This window comes from Balaenoptera physalus, assembly GCF_965194825.1.
Source record: "Balaenoptera physalus genome assembly, chromosome: 14".
Taxonomy (NCBI): Eukaryota; Metazoa; Chordata; class Mammalia; order Artiodactyla; family Balaenopteridae; genus Balaenoptera; species Balaenoptera physalus.
The window spans coordinates 35,749,467-35,770,358 of NC_138893.1; the positions used below are offsets into that span (position 1 = coordinate 35,749,467).

The 20,892-nt window shown below is 47.4% G+C and overlaps 1 protein-coding gene across 11 annotated transcripts in view; it reads right to left on the reverse strand.

The window, feature by feature from the left end:
* The window catches only part of LOC309642242 (uncharacterized protein), a 108,022-nt gene that overhangs the window by 73,147 nt on the left and 13,983 nt on the right, over nt 1–20,892 (reverse strand). For 8 of the 11 annotated variants that reach the window (XR_014253074.1, XR_014253075.1, XR_014253076.1 and 5 more), the window contains exon 4: nt 12,274–12,397. Coding sequence is in view for 2 of the 11 variants with exons in the window: in XM_082423446.1 (XP_082279572.1) it covers nt 12,274–12,397 (124 nt within the window). In the remaining 9 variants the exon portion in view is untranslated. Of the gene's footprint in view, nt 1–316; nt 10,672–12,273; nt 12,398–20,892 lie in introns of those variants that run through there. The other 3 variants (XR_014253073.1, XR_014253078.1, XR_014253081.1) reach the window with 2 other exon arrangements.

Sequence of the window (20,892 nt, forward strand, 5' to 3'; positions counted from 1 at the left end):
TCTAACACTATTGATTTCTGCTCTGTGTCACTCACCTCCTGTACTCAGTGAAATCCACACTGTATCTCAGTGCACCCTTATCACACCACAACACTTTAAAGTGGCTCCTGGTATCACAGATACAGAAAAACGGAGGACTGACGAGGCTCAGAAGTTTGTCCCGGTTACAAGGATCTTTGGTCAAATACTCCAGCCGTCTGCTGTGAGCCAGGCACCGATCAGGGCACTCTGGGTCCCAACACATAGGTACCAAGCCCTTGCCTTCAATGACCTCAGTCTTATGGCCCAAGAGAGCCAGCAATCAACATATAAAAAAGAACAGCAAGCAAACACAAACAAACAAGAGAATTGCAGACTCTGTCTCCAGCTGGGAAGGAAACAAACCAGAGAAAGTAATGGAAAGTAAGAGGGAGTGGGAGCAGACAGGGTGCTTTCCGTGGGTGATCAGGGAAGGCCTCTCTGAGGAGGTGACTTTTAAGCTGAACCTGGAAGATGAGAAGCAGCCGGTGAGCTGAGGGCCACGTGGGACCAGCAGAGCCTGGACCTGCACCAGGAGGTTCAGGAGACCTCAGGCTGCCTCCTGTCTAGTTGCTCTGACAACCCTGCAAGTTTGGCTTCATCTTCCATCACAAAGACACGCACACTGGGGCTCAGAGAGGTAGAGTAACTTGATCAAGGCCACACAGCTAACAGCAGTGGAGCAAGATTTTAATCCAGGACCATCTAGCCCAAACCTCTGCTCTTAGCAGCGACCTCATTTGATTTGACTCGATTGATTTATCAGCCACCAGCACTGGTAACTCAGTTTACACTGGGTCAGTTAGTGAACGAGTTAGTTGTGTATCTATACATTTTTATGCATACGCAGCCTCATTCCAAAGAGAGTTTAAAACCCTAGATTCTCTGTACCTGCTGGAGTTTCCTTCAGATAGAGTCCTCTGCTCTGACTGGATTGGTGGTACAGAAATCCACGAGGATTCTTCCCAGGGTGCAAGTTCAGACTTCTTAAGAAATTCTCACAGACAAGGGTGCCCAACAAGATGCTTAGGAACCATGTCACCCTCTGTCAGGAGCTGCAGGCCTCCCTACAGCAGGAGCTTCACAATATGTGTTCCCCCAGGACGCTGTCATTCAATCTGCAAAACGTCCTACACATACCTGGAAACTCAAGCCTCCCTTTTCCAGGCCAAAAACCAAACAAACAAAAATCCTCTCACCTCTTCTGGTGATGCAGCAAATGCCCCTGGAGAATCAAGTTGGGCATGTGTGCTCGTCTCCTCCTCCCATCTCCGTTGCCATCATTTTGAACATAGATGTCATCGTGGAAGCGTCCCGTCCCCCTCCCAGCCCTGACTTGAGCTGCACAGGGTGAAAGCAGTCCAGGGTCGCAGGAAAATGCTTTCAAACCTTGCTCATTTCAAAACCTGCTGGTTGATGAAATCCACTGCAATGGCTTCAACGAAGTGCAGGGAAATCGGTCACTCCCTGAATTGCCAAGTCCACCAAAAATAGGTACGTTAAGTTACATCATCGCCACACAGGATCTGACTTACTCAACAAGGTGTGCAGTTTGGGGGCTCTTGTAGGTAATTTGCCAGCTGAAAAAAAGAGGCTGCCATTCAGGGAGCCCTTATTAGCCAAGAATAACCGCCATCACATGTTCAGCCTTTCAGGCGAGGGGAACTCTTCTCCGCCCCTTACCATATCATCTCAGTAATTTCTCACAAGATCTCTGCCGAGGGGAGAGGTGGGTATTATCGCCGTCACTATTTTACAGAAAGGAAACCAAGGCACAGAGTGCCTGTACCATTTATCTGAGGTCCCCAGCTAGAAAGGAGTAGGGACTGGATTCAAGCTTCCAACTGCTCACTGAGCTGGGTCTCGTCCAGTGAGATGGCCGTGCAAAGTCATAGGAGGAGGGTTACAGCCCATTCCTCGTGCAAAAATCAGAACCTCGTATCCAGCGGTCAGTACGGACCAGGAAAGATGGAAATGGTGGAGATGACATAGCAGGTGGTTTTCAGATTCCAGTTTCACTTCTATGCATGCAAAAACCATGCACTGCAAAAAAAAAGTTGGGGGCTGGACATGGGTAGCAGAGATTAGAGATGATGTTACAAATCTGCAATTATGGGGCTTGGGCTAGCAGCTGCCCCACCTCTAATTGCCACGTCATTTGCAGGGTGACAGGACTCAGTTCCCCGGACCTTCAGGGGACGTCGAGCCACATCCAGCAGGCGACCTTCCAGGAGGTAGCACTGCATTCATGGGCACTGCCAAAGCCTCTACCCCCTGGGCTCCTGAACACCCAGCTCCCAAAGGAAACGCCTCCCCCAGGCAGCCTTTGTTATTTTGGCTGGCGAGGCGTAAATTCAGTGAGGAGCTCTGGAGGAAAGATGAAGTTTACTTTCCCCCAGAAAGGCAGTTTCAAGAAGTCACATTTTCAAGGTAGAAATTGGTTATCCCTGTAGTGACACAGCATTTTGTCGCCTGTTAGTTCTGAGGGAGATTGAGGGGAGAGACACACAGGCTGGCTCCCACTCTCCGCCCCTGCGCCGGGCAGTCAGGAGGCTGGAGACCCTGGGCTCTGTCTCTGCCCTGCTCACTGCCGTCAGTAGTGGGGGGAAACAGACCATACATTCCCTGGGGGACACACAGCTGGACACGTATGGACGTCAGCTTAGAGCCCACGTGAAAAACCATAGGCTCCTGGGTGCGTGTGTTCCAAAGGGAACTTGGGGATAGTCCAGCTCAGCGCTGCCCAAAAGAAATGGAATGTGGGCCATACATGTCATTTTACATTTCCTAATAGCCACAGTAAAAAATTAACTAAATTCGTAAAAAGGAACAGGTGAAATTAATTTTACTACGAGATTTAACCTAATATATCAAAAATATTATCACCACAGCCTGCAATCAATATAAAAATTAGAGATATTTTACATCCTTTTTTAATATAAATTTATTTATATATTTGTTTATTTTTGGCTGCATTGGGTCTTCGTTGCGGTGTGCGGGCTTCTCACTGCAGTGGCTTCTCTTGCTGCGGAGCATAGCCTCTAGGCGCACGGGCTTCAGTAGTTGTGGCACGTAGGCTCAGTAGTTGTGTCTCGCGGGCTCTAGAGCACAGGCTCAGTAGCTGTGACACATGGGCTTAGTTGCTCCGCGGCATGTGGGATCTTCCCGGACCAGGGTTCGAACCCGTGTCCCTTGCATTGGCAGGCGGATTCTTAACCACTGCGCCACCAGGGAAGCCCACATCCTCTTTTTGTATACTAAGTTTTTGTGTGTTTTACACTCATAGTTAATCTGCATTTGGACTCAGCCACATTGCAAATGCTCAATAGCCACACGTGTCCAGTGGCCACCACATAGGACAACATGGAGCACATTGCTCCATCTGGGTTGTCACATACCTTCTCCAGCATCCCCCTGCCCCCAAGGAACCAGCTAGGTCCCTGCCACCCAAGTGTGGTCATAGGGCAGCATCAGTATCACCTGGAGCTCACCAGAAATACGGAACCTCAGGCTCCATCCAGAACCTATGTAAATCAGAAGTCAACTGTTAACGCTCTCTCCAGGTAATTCTTTTGCACGAGACACTCTGAGAAGCCAGTTGCTTCCTCTTAAATACTTCCAGTGGCAGGGGACTCACTAGCCCATCCCCAAGGAAGTGCATGCCATCTTTAACTGGTTCTAATTATTAGAAAAACATTTATCCTTCCTTTATTGAGTACTCTCTATGAGCTGGGCACTGTGCTAAGTGTATCACATGAATTATCTCATTTAAGCCCAGCACTGCCCTGTGAGATGGGGGCTAATTATGGCTCATTTTATAGATGAAAAAACAGAGGTCCCACAAACGCAAATAACTTACCCCAGATCTCAAGGCTAGCTGGTCTGTCTCAGGACCTGTTTTCTTAGCCACTCACTACACCAGGACTTCCTTGTACCCTCTGCCTGCTGGCACCACCTGCAACCTACCCAGAGGCAATTCGGAGCCCAGGAGATTTTGCCATCTTCATAGTAAAGGAAGGTGTTGTTTGTACTCAAGAGAGACAGTCTTCAGTACCATGGCTTTACATTTTTGTGAGTTTCATTTATTACCGATTTCATTTCTTTTCATTCACTATTTCATTTACTGTGTGAATAAACTCTGTTGGTATCTACCTAATCAGCATTTCCTTTCCTCATCAAAGTTTAGAACAAGTATAGAAATGGGCAACTAAGCAAATAGGCAGAAGTTAATAAAAGTCATATGATGTCTTTAGATAGCTCAGGGGTTCCTGGTTTCCAATTAAATAAGGTACACGGTTAGAGCAATTATGTAAAGTACACATATTATGTGAGGGACCCCAATTATACAAGGTTCACAGATGGGTACTGCACTGAGGAAGCTATTGAACTTGCCACAAAGTGTCACGAGGAAGCAAGCATGATGGGAGCATGGTCAGATGGGGGAAGAAGTGGAGAGCAGCGAGCAAACTGCGAAGGAGTTTTACTCCTTAACTGTTGTGGGTTAGTAAACCCCACAAACCAGAAGAACAATGCTTTCCATCTGTCTTTCCACTAACGGCCCGGAGTTGCTGACTGCACAGTAGAGGGTTGAACATTGATACGGAACTTATGCTGTTGTTTTGGAAATAAACGATACTCTCAATTCAAAAGTAAAGTCATTTGTCTTGAATAGTAATGGAAATCATTGGAAGAAAACACTGCGATTTTGGGGTAAGGAATTTTACACTTTTTAAGTGACTACCATATTCTTCAACATTCAGGAAAATCAAGAATAATTGTGTGTTTGAGAAAGAGTAGGGCATGGAAGCAGTAGGGGTGGGGAGTGAATAATAGGAGGAAGGAGGAATTAAAATCAAAGGAAATCAAGTGGCACTAACTGGAGACCCTATACATCAAATCTGCATAAATGAAATACCTTTCTGCCTCTCTGTTTCCACATCACATGAAATGCCTGACTGATTTCCTCCAAATTTAGAAAGTATATTTGGGTGGTCAACCAAGATAGCTGCTGTATGGCACACACAGCATTCACTTGGGTGGTTCCAAGGGATCTGGGAGAAAGAGACAGTCGTCCTCCTGAGCAGCTGATAGTAACCAGATCTTTTTCACTATCAGTTGATTAAGAAATGTCAAACATATCAAGATGCCACAAACAGAGAAAACAAACAGTAGTTTCAAACACGAGTCTTGATTTAAAGTCCTAACAGCAGACCGTCTGAACTGCAGCCCATAATTTATGATCTAGATCCTCTGACATGGGCGTTTCTACTTGGCTACAGGCACCGGTTGATTTAAAGATGGTTCATGATTATCCAGCACAGTCTGGGGACTACAGCAACGTGTGACATACACCCCAACACGGCCGCTGGTGCCTTTGGAAGCAGCCCACGCTCCACGGTCACTGGCCTTCCTTTCCTTCATCAAACAATCTGCGTCCACGTAAAGTGTCCTTCTGCAGGACAGGGTCTCCAGAATAAGTGAGATTCCGGTCGACAGGAAGCCGTGCTTGGTTAATGTGCAACAGATTCTCTGGGACAGATTCAAACTTTGTCACCATCACACCCTCAGGGCCGAGGACAACGCTTAGCTCCCAGTGGGCATCCAGTACAAATCAGTCAACTGACCTCAGTCCCGTGTGCTGAAGCTCTTCATTTATAGTGTAGTGATCACAGCAGCTAACATTTATTAGAGGTTTATTTTGTCCCAGACATCACGCTAAACACTACTAACATCGCCCCACGGAACACCCCACCCGCATGATGAGACTGTGACCATTTCTACCTTAGACACAAGGAGACCAAGATGCCAGAAAATTCAGTAGCATGTCCAATGCCTCCTGACAGTAGGTGGCAAGACCAGGATTTGAACCCAGATCAGCTGACTTCCTTGTTTGGAATCACGTCACTCTAATGCTTCATTTTAATTTTCATCCTGGGCATCCAGAAGTCCACAGTAACCCAAAATGCTCCTTCTCGGGGAGAAGGAAAAGGAAGGACCTTCTGCAGCAGGGACCGCCACCTTTGACACGCCCCTTGGACAGCTTCATTGGAGGGCCCAGGCATTCACTCATTTTGAAGTTGAAAGTCCTTTGGGGACACCGGCGATAGAAGGATGAATAGGCTGTGGTTCCTGCTCTCCAGGAGACACAGGCTACTCGTGGAGGCGGGGAGGGAAGAAGAGACTGACGATGTCGATGCAACGTGGCACTGAAGCAGACTTCTGCTCAACACCGCCAAGCTGGCACTGAGCAGGGTGGGGACACTGCAGACCCCGCCACCCAGCAGCTTACAATCTGTCTGTCCCTAAACAGCCTAGACGCTGGGCAGTCCACACTTGAGCCCAAGTGCAGGGTCAAGACCAAATGTGTTGGAGGCGTGCGGAGGGGGTGAGATCATTGCGAGTTGAGGTCATTGCCACTCTCCAGGAGATGAAAGCAAAAACAGCCCTGACAGATGCCCTGAGTGTCCCTGTCACTTCTAAATGTTTCCCTGGAGAGGTTATTTAGGAGAGCTGGGATGGTAATGCCTGCCATGGCCACATCTGCACAGCAGCCGCAGGCTAAGGACTCCCCATGGCTGCCTTTAAGCTTCCATGGTCCCACGTTGGTGAGACAACCTCAGGAGAAGACCATCTAAGTCAAGGGTGCACAAGGCTGGACCCAGGTTAGTGGCCCCGGGGGTTGCTGAGAGTCAGCAAGTTTGAATAAACTGCTTGAACTTGGCTCTGACTTTGAATAACACATATGAGCTGCTTTAACACTCCAAAGGGTAACTTGTAATGGAAGTAGCCTGGAGCTCTTTCTCCAGGAGGGCCACAAGGGCATACCCTCTTCTCAGAGGCCTGACCAAGGCTCTGGGGAGTTCTCCCAGCCTTCACTGAACCAATTTTCCAAAGTGCTCTGTAATTAATGCCTCCCAGAAGAGATTCTCTTCTCGTCACTGAGAAAAGAAAAATAAAAGCATTCCTGCAACTCTTTTATACCTTGGGCAGAGCAGAATCATTTTTAGCCATCTCCAATAAAGTACCATGATGTGAGTAATAACAGAGGCCAGTATTTTACAGGACAGCCCATCAAAGGCCCTTCAAGCACGCTCACCACTTTTAAAATGCAGAGGTAGAGTCAGCATAGAGTTTGCAGGAGACATTATTGCTATTAACAGAAGAGTTTGGGTTTCTCTATGGAATTTCTGCAAGAGAATAGCTGGTTTAGTCTTTGTGGCACCTAATATGGAGCCCCTTAAGTATAAACTGCTGCTACACAATTCATGGATTTATTCATTCACTCACCAAATATTTATTGAGCACCTACTAAGTGCAAGACACTCAGAGAGATGTTGGAGAAAACTGACAAAGTCTCTGCTCTCATGGAGGTGGCATTCTTGTGGAGTAAACAGACACAAATAAAATGATAAGACACATTTTCAAAATATAACTTGGGATAGATGCTGAGCAAAGAATAGGAACAAGAAGTGACTAATATTAAGGGAAAGGTATATTATGGGCTCAGGCTCCAGAAGGACCTCACTACAGAGGGAACCTTCATACTGCATCCAGAAAGGAGGTAGCCTTGCAAAGGGCAGAAGATCTTACAGGTTTGTGCAAATGTCCTGGGGCAGGATGGAGCACAGCTGAATTGGAGAAGCCGAGAGAGAAGCCATGGGATGCAGTGTAATGAGTGAGGGGGAAGGGACTGGAGGAGTGGGCGGGGCCAAGCCAGGTGCTCCGCTCTCTGAAGGTGGCCCGTCTTCTCCAATCTTCTACCGGCTTCACTTAGCAACTCAACACAGCAGACCAGTGCCTGACTCCTCTCCCTCTCCCCTACTTAGTGCTCCAGGAGCGCTATCCTGAGGCGTAAAAGGAAAAACCAACACACTCTGGCCACCCTCTGCTTTGTTCCAGCAGTTTCCACAGTGAGGACGAAGCAGGCTCCATAAAAAGCGTGTGGGTGACGGTCCTGCAGCACACGTTCTCCCACCCCATCGAGCCAGCCCGGGTTGGCTGAGCTCAGGATGCTGCCTCAGTCGTTGATAATAATTGTTGCATTCATTGGTGCTGTCCAGACCAGACAGAACGTAAAAGATCCCACTGTGTCCAATAATTAATGTTTTTCCCCCACTGCAACGCCATTAATAAGGGGCTCTTCCAAGAAATGAGTAATTGGCTGGCGGGGCATCATTAGGGCATTTATAGATAAGCTTTGGTCTGGAGACATAGAGGAAAGTTGATTATGTTTATTTAGACTCTATTATCTATTGCTAATGTGTTATCCTGTGTTCCAATCGTCCCCATTCTCTGGGTCCTAATGATACAGGGCACACTCACAATGTGGTTTCAATGACCTGCAACACGGCTTTCTATCCACTGCAGGGGAGAGGGGGGGACTGAAGGGAGGTTCTGCTGGCTCCCGCGCACCCGCCGTGAACCTCCCCTTTCCGCTGAGAAATTTAGAGCCAGGCTCTCGGAAGTACCAGAAAGAGAGTTTCTCCTAATTAAACCTCAGAGGACTGGAAGTTTCTTGGGTTTGTGATTATCTGAAGGGTTTTTGAAAATGTAAATCTGGTTGGGGAAACACTGCTTTGAAATATAGAGGGAGGAAGAGGCAGCTTGGGTTTGAGATGCTCTCTCGGTGGTAACAAGCAATGAAGCCTCAGAGACTGAGAAAATCTGGCAGAAACACACATCTAACTAGACAAGCAGACGTGCTTACAAGTGTTCTCTGGACCCTGGGAAGTGGACGCGGGGGCATGTGGGGCTGATTTTTCTCCCAGAAACCTTTGATGCATTTGTTCTTTGCTAGAATTTTCAGAAGAGATTTCTTATGTTTCGTAAAAAAGTATAGATACGTACAACAGTGTGAATGGACTTAATGCCACTGGATTATACAGTTAAAAATTATTTAAACAATAAATTGTATGTTATATATATTTTACCACAATAAAAACAATTACCAGGAGAATAAATAGAATAATACGTTTTATAAGCAGAATTTAAAAGCATAAGGAAGAATTAGGGCTCTAACTTTGCAAATGTAATATATCTAATATTAATTTTAGAAACCAAATAGACTTCTAAATGGTCTCTTCTGAGTATGAAACTACCCTCGAGTTAATTTTTAAAAACCTTAAAATTACCTATAGTAATTCAAGACAATTAATTTGTCAATTGAATGAGCTGGATTCGGGACTGCAGAGTGAACTCAATCTTATATATTTTTACAATTTGCTATTTTCACTGGTTCTGTGAACAGTTCTTTATCCACTCCTGACTGTAATCTCACATAGGTTCCATAGCTTTCTCTGTGACTCTTATAAATAAAGTACCCAGGCCTATTAAATTTTTTTTTTAATGTAGCTAAGTAAATCCTTTTTACTTATCTATTTTTTATATGGTAATGTGTATATGTTAATCCCATACTCCTAATTTATCGCTCACCCCCTTTCCCCTGTGATAACCATAAGTTTGTTTTCTACGTCTGTGAGTCTGTTTCTGTCTTGTAAACAAGGTCATTTACTATATAGTACAGGAAATTATATTCAATATCTTGCGATAACCTATAATGGAAAAGAATCTGAATACCAAATCACTTTACTGTACACCTGAAACTAACACAATATTGTAAATCAACTATACTTCAATAAAAATTTTTTAAGTGTAGCTATATGTGTATGTGCATCTACACTCTATACACATCACCCCCGTTCACATCTCTTACTGCATTGGGTGGTGGGGAAAATGTGGGATTAGGAGGCTGGAAACCTGGGTTCAAGTTCAGGCTCTGCCCATGTCCCATGGTCTGTGATAACTCGTCCAGCCTCAATTTCCACACCTGTGAGATGAGGACCCGCTCATGTGCACTTGGTGGGGGTTTTTCTTGGGAAGAAGTGAGATGACGTCTGTGGAGGAGGCCACGGGGCACTGGCAGAGATGAAACAAACCCCTCAAATATCCATCTCTCTCCATCTGCCCTTGCACGTGTGAAAGTATCTGATACTCATGGGTGTCTACAGCCCCGCTCAGCCTTCCCTGTGAAGGACACACTTGGGATCCCTGACCTGTCTCTGGTTTTGAAATGAGCTCCCAGAAAGTTGACCTGTGCACAAATGTGTGATGTAACTTTGCAAATTAAGTGCGTAATGTTTTTAGGAAAGCCCTGCCCTTTCCTCGCCTGCACCCCACCCCTGGGACCAGGTAATTTGTGGGCACATCTGTTGCAGGTGTTGTGGAATATTCTCAGAGATGTTCTTAGATCCTGGCCTGGGGTCTAAAGGTGGAGAAGCTGGCTCCTGGGACACAGGGATGCCTGCAACATGGGTCAGGTAACAGGATCGAGGCAGGAAGGCCTGCGAGCAGCGGTGGGCCTGGGCAGGGTGAGTGGGCAGCTCGGCAAGCAGGGAAACCACAAAGAACTGCTCGCAGGGGCAGGAAAAGGAGACAGGTACCCCCAACCCAAACACACACATACACCCCTCTTTATCAGATATCACTTACTGGATGTTACCTGGTCCAGGCAAGCAACTTAACCCCTCTCGGCCTCGGCGATCTCATTTGTATGGGAGGCGTACAGACCTGCTTAGCTCATGGGCCGAGGTTGCTCTGGCTGGTAGCACGTTAATTTACAGAGTGCCTGCTGGGCACCCGGCATTGTGCCAGGTGCTGGAAGGAGAGGGATGGAAGATCAAAGAGAAAAAGAGGAGGCGTAATCGTCACTCTTGCCTGAAAGAACCCATCACTCTTCTTCAAATCTTGCCGTGGCTCCTCATTTTTCTTAGCATAAAATCCAAACCCTGTATCAGGATCCACATAAGACTTTGGGATCCAGCCCTGGGACCTCTCTCAGCCAATATTTTCTAATGTTCCTTTGCTATCCTGAAACAGCATTCAGGGGTGATATAATTTATCTACACACAAGATGTTTTAATCAATATATTAATATATTAACTTTCATATGGGGGGGGAAAGAAGTAATTCGTATCAAAACAAGATGCATTTCAATTGGAAAGTTCTCTGACACTGCTTCACTAATCAACACAAGGACGTGTGTTTGTGTAAAATCATAGTGAATGCCACAACTAGAAACACAGACTTGACAACAACAGGGGTGTTGTTTTGGAGACTCAGATACCAAGAGTGATGTTGCCATGGGTGACATGATTTTCCCAACATGGCGAACACTGCTTGGTAATATTCCAAACAAAACACAGAGCAATCATCCCTTAATTTATATAGTAGCTCCATTCCTAGAAAATTCAATATATATAATTAACACTGTGCTAAAATTACTTTCTGTTTATATGAATTAGAGAGTTAAGTCCAGGCTCAGATCATTAGAAATTGGCTTTTCACTTACATGAATATCTACTGGGACATCCTAAAATCTGCAGGACCCAGATCAGCCCATCTTTGTGTAGGACTGTTAGATGCACTGATTGAAGTCTTGCACCCTTAGTGCCTACTCACTACATATATGGCGCCTCCCTCCCAACAAATATCCCAAACAAACTCGAGGCAATATCACCCCCTCGGGAACCACGGATCTAGCCCCTGCCTACCTCTCCAGCCCTCGTCTTCTCCTATCCTCCTCCTGTTTACAGTGCTCTCGGCCACACAGCTTCAGCTTTTCTCCTTTCCTCCAACACATCAAAGGGCCTTTGCACGTGCTGTTCCCTCCACCAGGAATGCTCTTGCCCAGCTGTTCACATGGCAACCTTCCTCTCCTCCGTGTCTCTGCTCACATAACATTTTCAGGAGAGCGGCTTTCCCTAGCCACCTGAGCTACAGGAGCACGCATTCCCAGCCCAGCTGGTCTCAATTATGCCACCCTGTTCTTGCCCCTCAGGACACATCACGCCTAGACTTTTTTCTAGGTTGTCTTCCCCATCAGGGTCAGCACACTTTTCTGAAAGGGCCAGAGAGCAAATATTTCAGGCTTTGCCAGCCGTTATGGTCTCAGTCACAACAACTCAACTCTGCCCTGTATCACTCAAAAGCAGTCACACACAATATGTAAACAAATGGGCGTACCTGTGCACAAATAAAACTTTATTTACAAAACAGGCAGAGGTTAGATTTGGCCCTTGGGCAGTAGTTGGCCAATCCCTGCACTGGACTATCAGCTCCTTGTTGTCTGGTTTAGTCTTGAATTCTTTTTGTCTCACACAGTGTGGGCCGTATGGTAAGAATGGAATGAATGTATGTTGAAGAAATGAGTTTGTCCAGCTGGAATGAGGAACAACAGAAAACACAAGAAAGACTTACCTATTCTTAGCGCCGATGGAAGCGTTTCCACGTTGGCCGCACACCCAGCACCGTAAGAGTCCTGAGAATGGAGGGCAGGAGAATTCAGGGAGGGCTTCCTGGAGGAAGTGGCCCTGAACAGCAGCTGAAAGAAAGATGGGATTTGGACTACGGTAGTCATGGCACTCACTTGTTCAGTCATCAATTCATTCCCTCGCTCAGGGACATTTGTTGAGTGTCCTATCAGCTGCTGACAACACAAAGTTGAGAACACGCAGTGCTCCCCGGGCAGGAGACTTTGATCCTGTTGTCAGGACAGTCTGGGGATTCCAAGGATGCTGTGGACCAGTCACACTTCTGGGTGCCTCATGCACAGGCGAGACCAGGGTCACATCTGAGCATGGCTCAGTAGTGCCCCAACTGGACCTTCATCCCACTGACCATCCACGTCATCCAACCCCCCTGTGCCGCGCTTGTGAAATCAGTGCACCTGTCCTCAGCATGGCCCCGAACCCTCACCCTCCCACCCAACCCAGTCTCAGGGACCCGGGCCTCTGCCCTCCCTCACCCTAATCACAGCCCACTCCCAGAGCCTCCGTCACACAGCTGCATAATCATATGCTCTTCCCAGGAAAGGATGCTGTACTTGCGGGTCTTCAGACAGAGGCCTGGGGGGATTCTGAGCAGTGGTGCCCCTGGGCCATCAGAGCTCCATCCCCCAGGCAGTTTTAAGTAACTGGGGCGGGACATTTCAGCAGCTTGATGGGTACATTGAGACCTCGAGTGACAATTCTTTGATCTTTTAAGAAATTATTTGAAATTCTTTTTTAAAAAGAGTCAAGGTTATCCCCTGCTCTCCCCTCTTGGTTGCCTTCCCTCCAAAGCTCAAGGCCTCGAACCTCCTGCAAACCTCATCTGCTTTTCTTTCTCTCTTTGCTTTGGCTTCTCAGACATTCAGAGCCAAATATGTAGCAGCCCAAAGCATCTGAACCCTAGTGGTGGACGTGTTGCATAGTAAGACCTCCCTTGAACGGATTTTGCTGTCTTATTTCCCCTCACCTTGGATTTCTGGTCGATTTTTGAAGTGGTAATGACTGCATGTCTGTAGGCCAACTCAAATCCTTCCAGGGATGAGCCAGGTACCCTTTGTGTACAAATAATCATAATTTCAGAATGTTCTCCCTATCTCCCCTCCCCCTCCAACGCTGAACCCATTTTATTAATATTGAGCTTAATTATTTTGAAGTTTAGATTAATTTAAACAACTCAATTTATTATAAGCATTTCAAAAATATTACATTTTCTACCTGCTAATGAGGGGTAAAAATAGATAAATGAGTTTCTCAACACAGTGTTGATACTATGCTATAAAAACAAACAAGGAAACATTCCCTGCAGGAACTCTATACCGTGACCATCTTCTGGTCTTAATCTCAGCTCTGTACCCTTGGGGTGACCCTGATTTAATGTGCCATGTAGGGCAGCCCCATAGCATTACTGCAGGGGACGCCCCAGGGAGAGTTGGGGACCACAGCTCAGAAGCTACAAAGGGTCTCAAAAAAAAATCTCCAGGTGGAGTGACTAAGAGCCCAGCTTTGAGACAGAAGGACCCCTCACTCATTCCTCTGTTTGTTGGCCCATTCAATAAAGCAAGTACCTTTTGGGTTCGGGCTCCTTGCTGAGCACTGAGGAAACAGGTAAAAAGATGGAAGGTTCGTGCCCCCCCGGACCTACCCTCAGAGTGGGGTGAGACCACAATAAACAAGGGAGCTACCAAGTAAACAAGGTCATCCCGAATTGTGTTCATGTAACAGTGAGCTGAGGGTGGGGAGAGGTGGACACATTAAGAAAGGTCTCTCCGAGAAGGTGACATCTGAGCCACCACGAGGAGGGCACTGAAAGCAAGTCAAAGAAAACAACAGCAAAGGTCCAGAGCAGTAAAACATGGACGTGGAAGGTGCAGAAGTGTAGAGGCCAGTGAGGCTTCCTGCCTCCACTTAGGTTTTAGGGGGGAGAGGCAGCTCTCTGGATGCCTGGAAAACTGTCCAGCATCCCCACAAATGTGCCGAGGGGGACAAGACAATGTCACTCCCTTCACAACAGAGAAGAAGAGGACAAAACATTGATCCCAACAAGTGGGAGAATAAAACAAAGAACAAACAAAGGGGGGGGGGTAAAAGAAGCTGGGGATCCTCTTTTTCTAGAATGAACCAGTGGCTCTCTTGCAAGTGGGCACTGCTGGATGTGAGACGAGACCCAGGGGGTTGTCTGTCATCCCCTGCAATTCCAAGGGTCTGGAGACCCCAGGCCTCCCTGCCAGGACCAAGCCTGGTGGTTCTGTGTCATTACAGTGGCATTCAGAGGACCATGATGCCGTGTTGAGCATCACTGATGATCTTTTATTAGCTGACAAACTAAAGCACTTTCCTCTCTGCACCTGTCTCGAGACAATGCTGTTCTGGGCCCACCTTGAAGAGAGACGAATCCCCTCGATAAACAGCAAGGGTTTCTTCCCCCACAACAAGTGGGCAACACTCTCAAACCCTTCAGAAAATAGTCACCCATGCCCAGCAATCTCGGGGCCTGCTGGCGACATCTAAACACCAGGATCACGCAGCAAGAAGCGGGGAAGGCACAAAACTACCTCGCCACCTTTTTAATGAGCAAAATCCTCTGGCTGCTGTCAGGGCCCTCAGAGACCAGCTATTAATGAGCGCTTAGAAGAGATTGTGCCTGTTTTATACGTGTACGGTGGCCTGGGAGAGACACTTCAACTTCCATTTTACATCCGCTGCCATGTTCCAGTGTCTCCTCAAGGGCAGGAAAACATTTGGCAAATTTTGTCTTTAAAGAGACACGTTCAAAGAGAGCGTTCCCTCCCCACAGCCACATTCTATATGTGAGCACTTTTCAATTTTCAAAGTATATATTTAGATTATGTATATGAAAATCTGAGCGGCGCCGGTAGGCAGCAGGGCCTCAGTTGCACACTCAGCTCTTCCTGCTTCTTGGGGCTTCGGGGAGAGGGGCTTCTGGTTTTGTCCTCAGACTCAGTGGCTTCCCTTACTGAGCTGGGGATGGGTGCCAGGGATGCGGACTGCCTATGTTTTGTTCCTATTTACAGACCCTGGTCCTAGATGGCAGATGATGTGGGTTATAAGTTGATGGGCTGAGATGTGGGAATGGGGGCTGGATCAGAGTGTGAGCCAGGTGGTGCCCTGGAAGGAGGCGTGACTGGCAGAGCCCACGTGGGGGGCAGGTGATGGGGCTGGATCCCTGTGGTAACTGTGCAGGGTCTTTCCAAGATGAGAGGAGGGTCTTGAGGAGAAAGAAGGAGGACGTGGAGATAAGAAAGGACTTCAGAGGACAGCAGATGCTTGGAGGTGTCGATGACCACCCTGTTGTCACAAGGAGCCATCATCTGCAATGGGGAGTGAGCATGAAGGCTGGCGATGCACCAGGTGGCCTCGTGGTATGACGGAAAGCACAGCTTCCAGCTCTTGCACTGACCAGCTGTCCTAGTCAGCTCGGACTACTATAACAGAAGTACAGACTGAGGGTTTAAACAACACACTTAGTTCTCACAGTCCTGGAGCCTAGAAGATCAGGGTGCTGGGACAGTCAGTGTCCAGTGAGAGCTCTTTTCCTGGCTTGCAGATGGCCACCTTCTCACTGTGTCCTCACCTGTCAGAGAGAGAGCTCTGCCATCTTCATCCCCTTATAAGGGCACTAATCCCATTATGGGGCTCCACCCTCATGACCTCATCTAAACCTAATTACCTCCCAAAGGTCCACCTCCTAATACCATCACATTGGGGGTTAGGGTTACAACATATGAATTAGAGAGTGTGGGGTGGGAAGGGGGGAGACACACATTCAGTCCATAGCACCAGCTGTGTGATCTTGGGCCAGTTGCTTAGCCTCTCTGAGCCTCTACTTTTCATCAGTAAAATGGGATCATAATCCCTCCCCCTGTTGTGAGGATAACACGACCTGCCACATGTACAGTGCCTGGGACATGGGTGGAGCTGGCTCAGTGGTGTCTGTGTTTGTTTCTCCAGCCCAGTAATCATCTGAATCCTCCAGAACAGGAAACCCATCCTCCAGTCAACCTCAGAAGACCTGCAGAATAAATGTGTCACGAACAGGAGAAATAAAACATATCCATATTTTGAAAGGGGACCATGAGGGATGGAAGTCACTGACAGTGTGAATTACTATTGATTTCATCATCGCTGCCATCCCCGGAACAAACAGCCCCAGAAAGCACAGTGGTTCCAATCCTAGGCCTGTGGCATCCCAGGGCATTTCCAATGATCTCCAAGTACGTTACAAAACTCGGACCAAAGCTAGCTTGAGTTTTCTCTAATTCAAAAAGTCACCATTCTCAGGCATCAGCGCTTTGGCAAGTAGGAGAGGTGCCACGGAATCGTGCCATGGCAGAGTCTGCCTGCTGCTTCTCCCATCACTCCTCGCTCACGAGCCTCTATATTCTCGAGGTAGCCACATGCCCAGTTGAAGATTCTGCTTCCCAGCCTCTCTCACATCTAGGTATGGCCACGTGACTAAGACTGGCCATTGAAACAAGAGAAACTCATAGGGAAGGACTTGAGGGAAGGTTCTTTGAACGGGAGAAAAGATGACAGGAGAAAGACCCCTTTGCTTTACCCTCTTCCTTCCTTCTTGCTGCCTGGAATGTGGGCACAATGACTGGAGTTGCAGCAGGCATCTTGAAAACCTGAGGATGGAAGCCAAGTATTGGGAATGGCAGAGCAGGAAGAGAGACATAGCCTGGGCCCCAGATGATCATGAAGCCACCACCCCAGCCTACCCAGGACGTCTTGTACATCAGAGGGGAAACCTTTATGCCTTTAAGGCACTGTTACTGGAGTTTTCTGTTGGCTGCAGCTGGACCTAATCCTAACATATATATTGAGTTACTAGAGTCTGATGACTGTGCAGAAGGGAAGCTCTGGGTACCAGGCTCCCAACCCATTCTTGGCAGGAAACAGGCGGGGGAGGGAGCAGAAGCGGGCAGAACATCATGGTGCCAGATTAGCACCCAACAGCGTCTTCTTGCTAGTGCCCACTGGTCTTGGCTAGCGCTAGGCCCCAGGTGAGTGATCCATCCCTCCCCGTTTCACCTTCTAGAGAACTCCAGCCTAAGCCCAAATCCAATGTGGGGGCAGGGTGCTGCCACAGGAAGAGGATATAAGTCAAAATAAACCCTGATTCAAGTCCTACCTTTGAACCTTAACAGCCGTGTAACTTTGGGCAAACCACTTAACCCTTGAGCCTCAACTTCCTTCTCTGAAAAATGGGAGTTACAGTAATGCCTACCCCAAAGGGCTCCATGGATAATGTAAATAAAGTACCTGGAATTCAGCCCTTAGGAATGCTGGTTGTGATTATACAGATTAGTTATGAATGGATATTATTACTTTCAGAGAGAGGTCTTGGGGCAATGGCACATCCTTTCTTCATAAAGCCAGGAGCTAGGGAGGCTTTAGCCAATGACATCTCTGTCTTTCTTCCTAGGTGAGGTACAAGCAGCTTGAGTGCCACGAAGGTTGATCCTGACCGTCTGAGAACTGGAAAGAGGACAGGACTGGTAGGGGGGAGACCCAGCTCCTGTTACTGGCTTCACCACTAACTAGCTGTGTGACCTCAAGCTAGTCACCATCTCTTTCTGAGCCTCACCCGTGAAATGAAGATGCCGGACTCCACCTCTGAGACCCCTTCTAGCATAGAAGTGCAGTGACCCCATGAACACAGGGCAGCCTGAGGACCAGGATCAAAACAGTCAGCCTACCTGCTGTACTTCTACCTGTGTTGATTTTGCCCCCAGCTTCCTCAGACCCACCAGTCATTCACAATGTTCTTTCCTATTGAATTCCTGTCATATCAAGGGCCTGATTCTGGACTCAGTGTCATTTCTACAGACACTGAGACTAGATCTCAGGACTGGAGCAAGGAGAGATTTGAGAGCATCGTTTGCCTCACTTTCTGTAAACTTGATGTAAAAATTCAGATGTGCAAAGCCAATAAACTGGAAGATTGTTGGTTTGTAAAAGAATCATCAAGAAGCGTAAATAATCTTGTTCATCTGTGTCTCACTCACATGATGGGAAGGAAGTTATGCTGAGTCCTCAGCTATCGAGCTTGAGACCCTAACCATGCATTTAACATCCATCATTAATTCAATCCTTTCCATAAGACTTCCACCAGGTAAGCACCCCCATTCTCATATTGCCAACAGGATAGAGGGACGGCGAAGTTACATATTTTGCTTAAGTTAAGGCCACGCAGACAATAAATGGTTGAACCAGGATTAGAATCTCGATCTAATCTAGCTTGTCACCATAGAACCATATTCTTAAGGCCTGAAAGAGAAACAGCACAAAGTGGGGTGATGCCAGAAGACAACTGGCTGGCTGTGTGACCTTGGGACAGTCGAGGAATCTCTCTCTGCCTGCTTTTTCTCATGTATCAAAAGTGGGCGTTGGATAGATCAGAGCCCCATTCTACAGAGTGGTACCTGTTGGTAGATCTCCAAGCTGCCAGGCTGCCCCCACCCCACTCCATACTCAATATATATCAGGGCTGCCAAGGCGAGAGCAGGTAGTCATGGAAGTGATGCCCTGCTTGGGAATCTCCCAATGGACAGAAGGCTGGGGACCTTGACTTCACACATCTTCCCTTCCCTGCCCATCTCCAGAACCCCATGGGTGTGTCCACTGGGTCTTCAAACCCAGGCAGGTGTGCCTACAAACCTGAATGTATAACACTTGGGATCTGTGGGAAGGCCTCTCTAAACGTCCATCCCAAAATGTCCTGTTCTATTTACAGACTCTCTTCACCCAGTAGTCTCTTTAGGGGATGGGGGCCCCTCAATGGCACTAATGCTTACCTGCATCGGCCATGCAATGCCAAATGATGTAACAATTCCGTGGCATCCTGTGAGACTTTTGCAACAGATGGCGTTGCTGTAAAATATTTAACAGGCTGACAATTGACACTCGAACTCTTTTGGATTCACCAATGAATCTGATGCCCACGTGTTGCCAAAAGCATTTATTGTCTCATAATTTGATTTACTTTTTTCCATGCTGCTCCCAGTGCCTGCAAGTAGGGGCAAAATGGCTGATGGCTCCAGGTGCCACAGAGGCTAATAAAGCTTGCCGTGCTCCCAGCATGCTCTCTGCTGTCAGCAACCGGCAATTAACTTAATAGGGTTCTTGAAATGGAGTCGATCCGGGAAGTGCGGCACGTGTTGACACTCTCCCGCTGATCCAGGCAGCCTCCCACCATTGACTTGCCGGGTCTGTTTGCTATTTGAATTATTTAGGAGCTTGTTACGTGAATTAAAAAGCAGCACTTTGCAGCATTAAGTCTAATATTTTATGATCTTCAATTGATTAGGTGGGCTTTCAGGATTACATGGAAATGTTAAGATAAAACACGCCTCTGACAGGCGGCTCTCGCCAGTCTGCTTTGCTTTTCAAAAACCTAGATGAAAACCCAAAAGGAGCCTGCCTCCTTTTTCCCCTCCAAGCGAGTCTTCTGGAACCTGTTTGCAGACCATCGAAGGGCTTTTCCACCCTGAGGATACCAGGTGCCCTGGGTTCTCAGGACAAAAAGGAGACTGGTCCCCCTTTCTCTACTTTGCTTTTGTCTCTTTCTTGGAACAAAGACACCAGTGATGACACGATGCCCAGAAGGACCACCTCCCAAGCCTGGGCCTGCAAAAGGAAAACCCTGCTGTGGGTTTCCAGCCATTCACTTGGACCAGGATGGGCACCACTGCCGCACCTGCCCTTGGCCAAGGGTGTGTGTAGCCCACGCCCCATGCAGCACCAAGTTTACAGAGTGCCAAGCTCCAGAGGACCTCCCCTGCCACAAGGTCCAATTCACACTTTCCTGCCCTACCAGCTGCCACCACTCTCTCCCCTGGCTGATGACAATAGTTTTCTCCTGGGATTTCCCCATCAGTCCCATTCCAATCCACCCTACACCCTGTAGCCAAGATATGTTTCTAAAACCCAGCTCTGGCTATGACACTTCCCTGCTCAAAACCCCTCAATGGCTCCCCATTGCCTCATCAATCTGGCCCCAGGCTCTCTTTCTAGCCTCATCTTCTGTTGTTCCCATATGAACCAGCCAAACTGAGCTATTTATTATTCTCAAAAAACACTCTCTGTTTTCTCAACTCTGAAGCTTTGCTCATGACCGTCACTTGGTTCATTAAACTTCCCTTCTTCACCTATGGAAAGTCTACTAGCCCTTGATAATGAAATGAGTAAATAAAAGTATACAATATAGAGCTTCCTATGTTCCAAGCACTTGACGTATTATTATTTAATCCTCAATAATCCTTTAAGGTCGGTACCTTTATTATCTCCATTTTATACATGGCAAAATGGAGGTTCAGAGAAATTAGGTAACTTCCTCAAAGTCACTCAGCTAGCTGGAATTCAAATCCAGGCAGACCAGGCTCATCTAATTCCACTTCCTTGGTAAAGCCATCCCTGCCCGTACCTGAGTGCCTTCTTTCTCCTCTGAAGTTTGCAGCATCTATCCTTTCCAGGGCACTGACTTATTCAGGTTGCAGGTAGAGATACACAGCTCTCTTCTCTCCCA